Here is a 13,536-nt window from a genome sequence, read left to right as displayed (position 1 = left end):
GGTTTCATTTGTACAACATTCTCCAAGCTCTTGACCATTTTATTAGGATGGCAAGTAAATAGTTTACCCTGTTTATTATGTACCATCTCAGTTCTCTTCAGAGTGAACTTGTGAATTTTTTTCCAATAAGTATAATTAGACTTGTTGGAAACTCAGGTCCTTAGGGATCGGGTCACCATTAAATCCACAAATCTTGTTAAGAACCTGACCTACCTGGGTATAATCAAATTACCCCCAAAAGAAGCCGATTTGCAAATTGAAAAACGTTGTGAATTGGAGAATCTGCTTGCATTTGCGGTGCACTAGTGTGGCCTTAGTTTAAAGTTCTAAGTATCACCCTTCCTTAGAGTAACCTACATTAGCTAATTTGCCAAGTTGGCAAACACACCAATATGCAATATATTCCAAATCACACATCATTTGTGCTAGTGATCTCTTTATATAGATACACCAATTCTCTAAGGACAGTTGGCGAACTAATAACAATTGCTCCCCAAAGGATAAATCTTCATTTTGGTGCAGAACTCTCTTACCCATACTACTAGGCTTTCTGTGATGCAGTGCCATGTTATTTAATCTTGTGCGGCATCTTGTGTTCTCATTTTATGGTTAAATCATTGGGATCCTACCTTGATTTAGTTGCTAACTACAAGCCAAGCTCATGTTTGCAGATGTTTTCTTAGTTTATTATTTTTAATTAGAAATGGTTCTTTGCAAAGACCACTGGAATATAAAATAATGACACAAAACAGCTGGGAAATAAAAATGAGGAAGTAGAGCTCCAGAGTGGTGGGGGTGGGAATGGAGGTGGGGGTGGGGGATGCAGCAGTGCCAATCCCAGCTCCTTTGTTGTGTTGATTCCTGTTGTCTTTGCAAGAGGTTTTTCAAAACAAAATACACTGTCTTAACCTAATGGTTATTTTATAATTAATGTTCATGATTTGCTAGTTTGAGATCATACCTTCTATACTTCTATATCTATAGCTTATGATTAATTTTATACTTTAACATGTTTTTAATTGTACATGGCCCCAACTGTCTTCACAGTTGGTGCTCAGTATACAGATACAGTTCAAAGTACATTTGTAGATGTAATGAATTGTCATAGCTCTAGTTTTTTACGAACTTGAACAGTTTCATGTCGCATGCCAACTCATATAATGTTAAGTCTTGGCATGTGTAAGTGGTCTGTGCTGTGGTGACATCTGCTCTCATCCCTTTTCAGAAGCTGAGGAGCTCTACCAGAAGAGAGTACTGACCATAACCGGCATCTGCATCGCCTTGCTTGTGGTTGGCATCATGTGTGTGGTGGCCTACTGCAAAACCAAGTAAACCTTTCTCCTCCACGTCTTATGCTCTTAGCACAGAGAGGGATCAAATGCATAGGCTTTGCAGAAACCAGTCTCCCAAGCTAGACTTTCCCTGCTTTTTTCCTCTGAAGAATCCACTTCAAGGTCCTTACCTCATCACATACATTAGAAATCTCTATTTGTGGGATAAATAGTGTTCAGAAGGTTTTTGATAAGTGACCACTGCCCCATGAATGAGAGTATGGTTGGAAGGACACAGGTTGGAAGAGCACACATGTGCGTTGTGTTTGTGGTAAAAGGTAAGAGATAGACACAAGGGTGGGTTTGTTATATTGCTGCAGAAGACAAATTGGACAATTTGCACTGAAACTTGGGAGGTAAAGGAAGCACTTGGCTATTACTGAAATGCAGTTTTCTGAAAGTTATCATGATTACTTTTCAAGTCTATCCAATTAGATCACTAATACAAATGTTCTCAACGTGTGAAATGTGGAAAAGGAATCTTGTAGAAGGAAAAACCAAGCAAAATAAACTTTGAAACAATGAAGGAACAAGACATTAAAACAGATGTGTGTTCACTGTGCTTGGTTGTTTAAATTTGGTTCACATTAGCAAATACAATTACTGTATTTATTATATATACATGGAATTATATAAGTAATTCCCTTGACTTTCCTCTTGCATGTATCTTCTATTGCAAGTTTCAATAATGTTAAATTAATAGGATTTCTTTTATTTGTGTGTCTTCATAATATTTCTTACTTATAATTCTCTTTTATAATGATAATGATCATGATTTTATATATGAATATCATCAGTGGTTTCAATGCAGTGAGTAGTAGTATTATGCTCTAAATGCTTCACTAAAGAACCAACACAATATGCTTTTGTACCACAAAATCAATAGCATGGATTGTGTTTTCTCAAATTGTGTAATTGAGATAAACTTTCAAAGCATCAACCTTATGAGTCTTAGGAGGTTCAGTCTTAATATTTCAATATTCATAGCCTCATTATGCAAAAAGTATTACTAGAGTAAGATCCTGTTACAATTTTGCAAAAACCTACTGGCAAAATGAGTCCATATTCTCATGCATATACATGCCATACATGTTCTTGCACACTATGTGTAATATACAGATTCAAAAGTACATTTTCTTAAGAGAGTCACATGGAAAACTATAAATTAATCCAATCTTATCAGTTGTACAGCACAAATTTTTAAGACATATGACCATCTGTTAACTTTACAAAGCTGGATTTATTAGGAAAGTTGGGATTTTAGCCAAATATACAACTTGACTCTTCTTGTTTTCTTCTCTTTTTGCCTTAGCTCTTAGCAGTACAGCAAATTTCAGTAAGAACCCCTTACTGCTTCTTAAATGTATTTGCAAAGGATATGTTATTCTATGTCTGTTCCCAGGCAGATCAAACATATGAAGTGCCACCCTCTTTTTCCTCTTCCCCGTCACTAATCCACTTCCTTGAGTTACTTGTAGGTGTCAGTAGAAGAAAAGTTTGACTGTAGTAAGAAATGTATTTAATAGAAAAGTGAATGAATCCCTTTTTCATACACAGAAAACAGCGGAAAAAGCTTCACGACCGGCTTCGGCAGAGCCTTCGGTCCGAGCGAAACAACATGGTGAACATGGCAAATGGGCCTCACCATCCTAACCCACCTCCTGAGAACGTTCAATTGGTGAATGTACGTTGACGCTGGCCAGTGGGAAAAACTGAGCATCTCTCTCTGTTCAGTCGTCTTCAAGTTTATTTTGTAAAGCTCTTAAGCTCTTAGCTGCCGCCATTAATCACCATGGTTTCCAGGAATCTGAAGTTTCTCCAGGAAAAAAATAATGACATTTTTTAAAGTGGATTTGGTTACTGTAAAACCAGTACATTTCCTCTTATAAAGTGCTCATTAAGGGGTTGGAATAATCATGTTGGATTTGTTTTACCAGGAGGACAAAATTTAGGGAAAAGGAGTGGAAGCAAGAAAAAATAATAACATTTACAATACAAAAATGATAAACTTATATATATATGTATATATATATATAAATACATGTGTAATTTGGAAATGAAGGATGATTAGTACAGATACCTGAACCAAGAAATTTAGAGCTATTTTACTACAGGCATTTTATAGTGAAATAAAGAATCTTGGTAGCTTACCTGTTGGACTGCTGAATCAACAGTTCAAATTCACCAGCTGCTATGCCGAAACCGATAAGGCTGTCTGCTCCAGTAGAGATTGTTTACAGGCTGGAAACTCTTTGTGAATCCCTGTGAGTTGGAATCGACTCCATCACTGCAGTGGGTTGGGTTACTGATTCTGATTTATACAGGAAGAAATAAGGGCACACAAATACAATGATCTTATTCCCTGGTTCTTGTGACATGAAATCAAACCCTCAATATTAAAAATATTCTTAATCATTCAAATATTTTGTTTGTACTTTACCAAGTACTTGGCATAAAATATGATGATACGATGGAGAATTAGATGTTGGACAATGGGTAGAAGTCATCTTTCAAACCTCCTTTTTTTTCACAGATAAGGGCCAGAATTCACACATCTAGTTAGTAACAAACAACAGCCAACCTTTTTCTATTTATTCCAAAATAGTTCTTGCTTTTGAAAAATTCCATCCTAATGTTTGGCTTTTTATAGTTAAAACTTTGAAAGAAGTTATACTATTCAACTGAATAAGGTATACTTTGTATGAACAGATATGCTATAGACCCAAGTTCAGAATTGGATTTATACCACTATCAAGTCTTATAGCAAAACATTCAAGAGATTTTTGGGGGAAGGTGCTAGTACGAGTATGTTAGGAGTCCTGGTGTGGCACTGGACTACAAGGTCGGTTTGAACTGCAAGGTCAGTGGTTCAAACTCACCAGTCATTCCTTGGAAACCCTATACAGGGTCACTATGAGTCAGAACCGACTAGACAGCATGTAACAACAAGTATATTAACATACTTGGCTGCTTTCGTCCTCTTTTCAGTGTTCATCAGAATTCTCTGCACAGTAGATAAATGCATTCACTGTAGAAGCAATTATAATCTGTTACTATGTATGTTATAGGAGCTCTGGTAGCATAGTGGTTATGAATCAGGCTGCTAACCTCAAGGTCAACAGTTCTAAACTGCCAGCTGTTCCGTGGAAGAAAGATAAAGCTTTCTACTCCATAAATATTTATAGCCTCAGAAACCCTATGCAGGATCTCTATGTGTCAGAACCTTCTCTGGCACACCCCTACCAACACCACCATGTCTGATATAATATATAGAAAGTAGAATGATTCCTTGAATTCTAGTTATGGCTCAAGCTATGTGAATTTGGGCTTTAGCTATTCTAAGCCTTAGAATCTAATTATGAAAACAGACCTGAAGATAATACTTTATTCATAAATTCTTAGGAACATTTAGTAAAATAATCTGCATAAAACACTTAGCCCAATAGCATTTAAGTATAATAATAATTAAATATCATTTTCATTATATTTGCTAAACTTACTTAACCTTTGAGAAGTAAAAGTGAAATTGTACATGGATTAGAAATAGGTCACAAATTTGCTGATGTCTTCATCACCTTTTCTTTAAAGCAAGCTAGATGCACTTGATAGGAAGATCCACAAGAAATAGCTTTTCCACTATAAGTGGCTTCTCCCACTAAAAAGGGACTATAATGTGCCCTCTTTCATCTGAGAATATTTTTCCCTTCCGTCATATTCCTTTTCCTGCTGTTATTAAGGATCTTTGAGTCATTTCTGGCTGGTAGCAACCCTGTACAAAGTTTCCAAAGAGTGACTGGTGAGTTTGAACCACCAACCTTGCAGTTCAAACCGACCTTGCTTACTCTACAGTGTAACACCAGGAATCCTTTTTCCTGTTAATTAACTTAATTTATTGTAAATACTAACAGCATTCAAAACATAACTTCAAAATGGACCTCTCTCACTGAAAGAACACAGTAATAAACATTGTGGTCTGATGATGAAAATTAAGTAGAATCTACTTGAACTAAATAGAAAACCCTCTATACAGGGCCGCTATAGGACGGAACTGACTCAATGGCACTTAACAACATATTTTATGGCTTAGTCAAGATTTCTGACCTTAGTAATCATCATTCTTCAGATTTGTCAGGAGCACTGGCAGACTGGCAGCTAGTTAAAAATTACAGTCACATCCATAGGACATCGTGAGCACTGGGAAAGTTAAAAGGAAAGATAGATGCAAAAAAATAGGAGTTTGTTTTCACCCCTTCTACTGACTGGAAATATGAAATAAAAGAAATCATCTCTATACTTCTGGTTCATTCAAATATCTGTTAGTCTTCTTTGACCTGCAACTATAATAAAAGTGAATATTGGGCAGATGTTTGTTCTGAATTCTTGTCATGTTATCAATTGGAAACAAAGTAGGAAAAAATAGGTCTTTTTCTGATAATGTAGTTGTGATTGTAGGACTTATATTACGTGCACAATCATTAACTCCATTCATCTAACCTAAATGCTACGGCAGCCAGGAAAATGTTTGCCATCTGGCTATTGAAGACATGGTATTTATTATGAAGCACGTGTACTAGAATAGCTTTGTTGTGTGAAAGTGTTAGTATTTTCATTTACATGAATCTTCAAATTGTGTCTTTGTTTATCCAGCAATACGTGTCTAAAAATGTTATCTCCAGTGAGCATATTGTTGAGCGAGAAGCAGAGACATCTTTTTCCACCAGCCACTACACCTCGACAACTCATCATTCCACCACGGTCACCCAGACCCCTAGTCACAGGTATGAGGATTTTTTTAAATGTTATGGCATTTCTTCAAGAATTACTTTCTGCACATTGCCTTTTGCTCTCATTGTCTAGGAATTAAACAGGTACACTTATGAGGTAGTGATGTACAGTAAAACGTAAGATTCTTGGACAAAAACAGACTTTGGACATCAACTGGCTCTGCCACTCAATTGCTGTTTAAATTTGAGCATCAATTTTTCTGTCGTTTAAAAAATGAGGATTATGATATATACATACCTCACTGATTTCTCACACCTCATTCTAGAAATTGGCTTTCTCACCTAATGAATTGTTTCACTGTGCTCAAAAAGTCTGTCTTTGATTCTTTGTGATGCTTAGAAGTTGATTTCCTGCAATAGTTGTATTTTCCTGGAAATTGAATGTAAGAATTAGTTAAATAGCTAAACCTGAAACTTCTAAATGCTCTGGTGATGTGTACTTATTTGGTAGCTCAATTGGCAGGAAGAAACTTCCAAAAGTAGCCTTTAGGACAAATGTTTACTTAACCTGAGCTATAAAGGAACACCAAATCTATAGTACCTAGTGGCGTTAGATAAATATTTGTTGAATGAGTGGTATGAACAGATACGCACTAGACTACTAGCCAAAAAGGTTGGTGGTTCAAACTCACCCAGAGGTGCCTTGTAGACTGGTCTGGTGATCTGTTTTTGTAAGATCAGAGTCTTGAAATCCCTATTCAGCAGTTCTACTCTGTACATATTGGGTCACCATGGGTCAGACTTTACTCAATGGCAACTAACATGCAAACCTAGCCTGAATCAAAATCTTCTCTAAGAAATATCTTTATAGCAATTCTATTCTGAAACAAACAAGGTTGTAGTAAGCTACTGATATAGTAAGTATATTCGTCAGATCCCTTCCTTTCATTTTCCTTTCTGTATGTAATTTTTTAAAGTTTTTTTTTTTTTTTTTCCTTTCACATTTCCTCCACAGCTGGAGCAATGGACACACTGAAAGCATTATTTCGGAAAGTCACTCTGTACTCATGATGTCATCGGTAGAAAACAGTAGGCACAGCAGCCCAACTGGGGGCCCAAGAGGACGTCTCAATGGCATGGGAGGCCCTCGAGAATATAACAGCTTCCTCAGACATGCCAGAGAAACCCCTGACTCCTACCGAGACTCTCCTCATAGTGAAAGGTAAAAAGGAAGGGCAGAGCTACTGCAGAGGAGATCCCCAGTTCAGAGAATCCCTGTGAGCACGTGCGGTCTCACCTAAGGAAATCTACTCTAATCAGAATCAGGGGCAGCACTTGCCTGTTCTAGGATTGCACCTAGTTTATGAAGTCATCTTTTTGTTTGACTGAACTCATTTCTTCTGAGCTTCACGCATCATCCCAGTGACTGACAGGCAACAGACTCTTAAAGAGCTGGAATGATTTGGAATGTGGAAGTTGCAGCCAACTTGGAGTTTCCAGCTCTGATTAGGTTTATAACCTACTCTGGGTTTCAGTCGTAACCATAGAGAGATGGAATCCGTTGATTTGTAAGGACACTTCTAAAATTCCTATTTACCAGTTATCCAAACTCTGATACAGGGATAGAGATGGCCTCATGCTATTTTGTGATTACTCCTAACTTTCCAGCTTCAGTTATCGCAAATCAAGAGCATTGCTGACTGCCATGGGGAAACAAATACTTGTGCTCCACCATATATTATCCCATTTGTGAACTTCCAAGAAGGGATGAATAAACAAATCTGTTGTATGCTGCATCTGGCAGTCTTCACAGGTGGTTTTCAAAGCAGATATTTCCTTTGCTATGTCCCTTTATTCCAGAATGTTTTTATCTGGGGATAGTGGAGTTCCTTGGGGACATTAACAGCAAAGGTGAAATAAAGAATGAAGGAATGTAAACTAAAAGAGATGCCAAATAAGAATATTGAGCTATAGATTGTTTTTATCCATTTTCCTCTAAGCTGCGGGAGAGTTAAACCTCACCAGCATTTCTAGCCCCATCAGTAAAACTGTTTGTTTTCAAATACAATGTGTGTATATGTGTGTGTCAGGGGTTGTTTTGTTTTTGTTTTTGTTTGTCACTTTATTGTCACTTCAGTCTAATCTTTGTCCACTTGTTAAAAGTTTACTTATATGGTAGCTTGATGGGTTGAGATGATTTTAATAGATACATTTATAGACTGGGAAATACTGCCAATAAAGGATGATCAGTTCTTGGCTTACATATAAAACCTGCTGATCACTTCTTCAAGGGCCTTTTCCCTAAAATGTTGTTTCAAAGCTTTATGGAATTGGTTATTACCTTGCAATTCATCTTTGAAAAAATAGACAGGATTCAAAATGGATTTGAAACATTAGTCTCAAATCTATGTAATTATACCTTTATATATTAAGGAAGTCTAACTTCTCTTACTCAATCTTTTTTGAGACTAAAAATGAGGTTAGAGATAAACTCTTCCTACATTACTAGATGTGATATTTATCTGTAAAGGTTGACATTTCTCAGCTATGCTTGTCTTCCTTGGGTACCCCAAATGTTATGTAGTATTGCAAAAATATACTTGAACTTAGAGCTCATGCAGGACAAAGATGAATCACTGTTATATGTTGGTTAAATCTGGATTAACACTTCTCAGAGGGTTTAATTTAAGTACCCCCAAAACAAAAAGTCTAAAGATTCAAGCCCCAAATAATTCTATCTCCTAGACACTTTCCCATTTTAGACACAGTTAGATCTCACATCCCTATCACTCTGAATCATGGCTCAAAAGCAGGAAAATGAATAAGTTTTCTGTTCCTGTTAGCTGGAGTTCAGATGATAGTGTCCTGTGTCATCACAGGTCATGTCAAATTAGAATTTGTGAATGCTAATGTGAAGACAAGAGTCACTTAGTGTTAGGCATTGCTTACATTTTTATCAAAGGCTGTGAAATGTGATTCTTAAAAAACCACATCCTTCCCAGGTCTTCTTATTCTGGGGAAGAAGGCATGATATGGCCAAAGCAATGCACTCAATGTATTCAGAGAATCATTGAGCATTCTCAGACAGAACATGGCACAGGCGAATGTGGTATCTCCAAGTCTTGGGCAGTCACAAAAAATAAACCAAACTTTGATGCAGCTGGGTGCTTTGCAAGAGAAATGAATGTGAAATTGGACATAGACTTCACTATGGTACAGCAAAGCAAACATAAGTTTCTTTCAGGCTTTCCTTTGAATGCCTTGAACATTGGGATGGATAGTTGCATACTGAATGTTAAGAAGTAATATTTCATGGAAAAAATTGAAAGCACACAAATGTATTGCAGTGTTCTCAGGAATAAATCTAAGTTACCATGCTCTTTTTTTTTTTCATAAGACATAACCTTATAGCTGAGCTAAGGAGAAACAAGGCCCACAGACCCAAATGCATGCAGATCCAGCTATCAGCAACTCATCTTAGATCTTCTTCCATTCCCCATTTGGGCTTCATTCTCTAAGACCCCTTGGCCTTTAGGAAGGTATAGTATTTAAGTAATACTTCTTTCCCTTCCAAATCCCTGAGCCTTGGTCCTTCAAAACTGAGAGCTTTCTAGGACCTTCAACCCTGTCTTTGCTCACAGGCTTTAATTTTAAATTGTGATGATACTGAAAACCCCAGAAACTTTAATGAGCTAGGCATTTTAGCTGATCTTTGCATGTGCCCCTGTGAGGAAACTCTTGGCTACCTAATTTTAGATTCCAAGGGTGCTGAATTTCATAGTATAAACATTGAGATGTATGCCATAAATTGAAATTCTTTATTCTCTGATTTTATAATATCATGACTCTGTCCCCTTCCCCTCCCTCCTGTATGCCTCTTATTCCACCACACTTATGTGGGGTATTCTGTGCTCACACAGGTATGTGTCAGCAATGACCACCCCGGCTCGTATGTCACCTGTAGATTTCCACACGCCAAGCTCCCCCAAATCACCCCCTTCGGAAATGTCTCCACCTGTGTCCACCATGACGGTCTCCATGCCCTCCATGGCGGTCAGCCCCTTCATGGAAGAAGAGAGACCTCTACTGCTGGTGACGCCACCCCGGCTGCGGGAGAAGAAGTATGACCATCACCCTCAGCAGTTCAACTCCTTCCACCACAACCCTGCACATGAGAGCAGCAGTCTCCCCCCTAGCCCTTTGAGGATAGTGGAGGATGAGGAGTATGAAACAACCCAAGAGTACGAGCCAACTCAAGAGCCTGTTAAGAAACTCGCCAATAGCCGGCGAGCCAAAAGAACCAAGCCCAATGGCCACATTGCCAACAGGTTGGAAATGGACAGCAACACAAACTCCGAGAGCAGTAACTCAGAGAGTGAAACAGAAGATGAAAGAGTAGGTGAAGATACACCTTTCCTGGGCATACAGAACCCCCTGGCAGCTAGTCTCGAGGCAGCCCCAACCTTTCGCCTGGCTGAGAGCAGGACTAACCCAGCAGGCCGCTTCTCTACGCAGGAAGAATTGCAGGCCCGGCTGTCTAGTGTAATTGCTAACCAAGACCCTATTGCTGTATAAAACATAAATAAACACATAGATTCACCTGTAAAACTTTATTTTATATAATAAAGTATTCCACCTTAAATTAAACAATTTATTTTATTTTAGCAGTTCTGCAAATAGAAAACAGGAAAAAAAAAACTTTTATAAATTAAATATATGTATGTAAAATGTGTTATGTGCCATATGTAGCAATTTTTTACAGTATTTCAAAATGAGAAAGATATCAACGGTGCCTTTATGTTATGTTATGTTGAGAGCAAGTTTTGTACAGTTACAGTGATTGCTTTCCACAGTATTTCAGCAAATCCTCCCATAGTCAGTTTTTGCTGGCTTCTTGTGCATTGCATTATGATGTCGACTGGATGTATCATTTGCAAGACTTGCAATTGTCCCTCTGTTTGCCTGTAGTAGCACTCAATCAGTATGCCTTGTAATGGCACATCCATGCCAATACTCTTCTCTTTTCTAACAAGTTTTCTTTGCTTTCAATATATGAAATGAGTTGCGTCTGCTCTGCCAGCCAAAGGTTCGCTTCATTGGGCTCTGAGATAATAGTAGATCCAACAGCATGCTACTATTAATTACAGCAGGAAGCTGCATTAAGTAATGTTATATATTAGGAAGAAAGAAATACTGCGATTTAAAAAAAAAAAAAGCTATATTATTAATCAGAAGACAATTTGCTCCTCCTAAAAGGAGCTACCATTTACTTTATTTTGATCTAGTTTTCTGGACAAAATTCAACTATTATAGGGATAGTATAGAAACCGGTTCTGATTTGCTACCAAGTAAATACAACACCTGATAAGAGGACTCAGTTTCATTTTGTCTCTGGGGGATGATCCAGCATCTCATCCAAATGAAGATCAAACCATGGCTGATAAAGGTGCAATAATTTCTGACTTGGATTTTTCACCGATTTTGAAACTCAGCTCAACAAGAGACATGGGATGGCACAGAAAGCCTGGCTGAAACGGTTTGTCTGAGGTAGTTCTAGAGTGAAATGTGTTTGTTGTGCCTAGTGGTGAGTTGTCATCCTAAGGAAATGTTTCTGTTGTCGAGTGAAAGAGTGAATGCATAGAAGACGCAAGTGGAGAGCAACTGTGTGACTTGGTTGAAATGTTAAGCCATTTAGTTGGCCACACCTGTCTCCCAGGACTTTTCTCTTGTTTTCCAATGTTGCTTTGATTAGGACATAACTATGCATGAGCATTTTTGTCCAAAATGGCCAATATGCATGTGGCTTATGATGAGTAAGAACCTTCCAAGAGTGATGGTTCATCAAGAAATGTCCATAACCTTGGAAAGATTGCACCTTTATTTGCAGAAATGACCTCCCCTTTCTACCCCCCTCCCAGCTTTGTACTGACCCCTCAATTTACAGCCTGTGTCATCATTTCCCCACTCTCTTCTTTTTTTGCTTTACTGTCACAAAGCAGGTCTAAGATTGGTCTCAACTTTGCATGTTCTCTTGTAATTGTAATACCTACAGGTCTAAGAAAGACCCATAGGTATTAACATTTAAATAAGTGCTAAAATCAGGAAAGTAAGAGAGCTTTAAATATATATATACAGGGCCCATTTTATGCCTCACCTGCTATCTGTGAAATCAGGTTTGGAGCTTTACTTACGTTCCAAGGAGCCTCCTAAGAACCATGAGGCACCATGGGAAACAGATTAGCAGGATGTCCAAAATGCCACGCATGAAGTCAGTGATAGTACCTGCTTCTTGTTTGCAGGTGAATGGATTCTGTTTCTTCACCAAATCTCTCTGTTAAAAGTAAAAGGGAAGAAATGACCTGCAAACACTTCCTGGAAGGAAAAATGCAGGCTGGAAATGAGTCATGTCATTAAGCTCCTATGTGTTTCAGAGATGCCTGCAATAATTCTGAGTACATGGTATCCCAATGTTTCCTTCTTGGTGTACAGGCCACTTTGTCTGTGCTTCACAGTATCCTGGCTTGTTAAACTACACTGAAGAGCTCCTGACAGACTACAAACTGCACTTGTCTCCCAATTCTGTGCAGGTGTAAGAGAACAGTAAGCCCAAAGAGGCTCTCTAAATTATTTGAATATTACCTTTGAAGGTCTTGCTTCATCCTTTGGCCATTTCAATGCAACTATAGCAACAACAACAAAATCCTACCATTAATTAAAACATCAATTTCTATTTCAAATTTTTTTGAGCATTAGGGTATTCAGATATGCCATTATGAAGCATTTCAGACATAAATGAAATTTTATATTGAGAGCAATGTGCAACATTTTCCTCCTTATAAAAACTGCTGTATATTTCAAAATTGCAAGAACATAATATGAAAATGTGGAGGAAATGTTATTTCAACTTGATTTTGGTCATTCAGAGACAGAGGTGGCATGCTAGTAGGGACAGGTTTGTTGTCAGATAAGAATAAGAGCTTCCCTTGATAAGTAATGCCAGCTGACTGCTCGGGGACACCTGCTTGGCTATATAGATTTGTGTTCACAGGGACAACTCTGTGATGCTTGATTGCCACATCTCTCACAACCATCCCTGTTTATATACTCAGGCAGTGCAGTGGCAATCCAAAGAAAGAATGTGAACCCACACTCCAAGCATATGGAAAGCTATCTTGGGCTTTATGGTGATGGAAATAGCCCAGAAGTTTGAAAGCAACTGTGCTTCATTTTCAGGGCCCAAAATCATAATCCTATTAAGGGGTATGCAGTGGAGCATAATATATGCAAAACTCCTTTAGTCCGTCTAGATTCCTTTTCTGTTTCTCTCTCCTTTATAGCCTGGTATATATAATTTAACTTTTGTTTTTCTTTTTGAGAGTGCCTGGACAGCCGACTTCTTTCTAAAAAATGGCACTTTGCCTAGGATGTATGTGAATGTGTTCCACCTCAGCCATGTGTCCTTTCTTGCTTGTTTCTATGTG

The 13,536-nt window shown here is 38.0% G+C and overlaps 1 protein-coding gene across 4 annotated transcripts in view; it reads left to right on the top strand.

Moving 5' to 3' along the window:
- NRG1 (neuregulin 1) overlaps positions 1 to 11,265 on the top strand; it is a 274,308-nt gene extending 263,043 nt beyond the window's left edge. For 2 of the 4 annotated variants that reach the window (XM_006859977.1, XM_006859978.1), the window contains 5 exons: positions 1,226 to 1,328; positions 2,889 to 3,015; positions 5,979 to 6,109; positions 7,071 to 7,277; positions 9,976 to 10,783. In XM_006859977.1, coding sequence (XP_006860039.1) covers positions 1,226 to 1,328; positions 2,889 to 3,015; positions 5,979 to 6,109; positions 7,071 to 7,277; positions 9,976 to 10,630 — 1,223 coding nt within the window. In that variant the 3' untranslated portion in view covers positions 10,631 to 10,783. Of the gene's footprint in view, positions 1 to 1,225; positions 1,329 to 2,888; positions 3,016 to 5,978; positions 6,110 to 7,070; positions 7,278 to 9,452; positions 9,595 to 9,975 lie in introns of all 4 variants that reach the window. The other 2 variants (XM_006859980.1, XM_006859979.1) reach the window with 2 other exon arrangements.
- Positions 11,266 to 13,536: the final 2,271 nt, after the last annotated feature.

The sequence above is a fragment of the Chrysochloris asiatica genome, unplaced genomic scaffold (assembly GCF_000296735.1).
Source record: "Chrysochloris asiatica unplaced genomic scaffold, ChrAsi1.0 scaffold00035, whole genome shotgun sequence".
NCBI lineage: Eukaryota > Metazoa > Chordata > Mammalia > Afrosoricida > Chrysochloridae > Chrysochloris > Chrysochloris asiatica.
The sequence above is the reverse complement of the archived record's forward strand: the minus strand, read 5'-3'. Positions and strand labels throughout refer to the sequence as shown.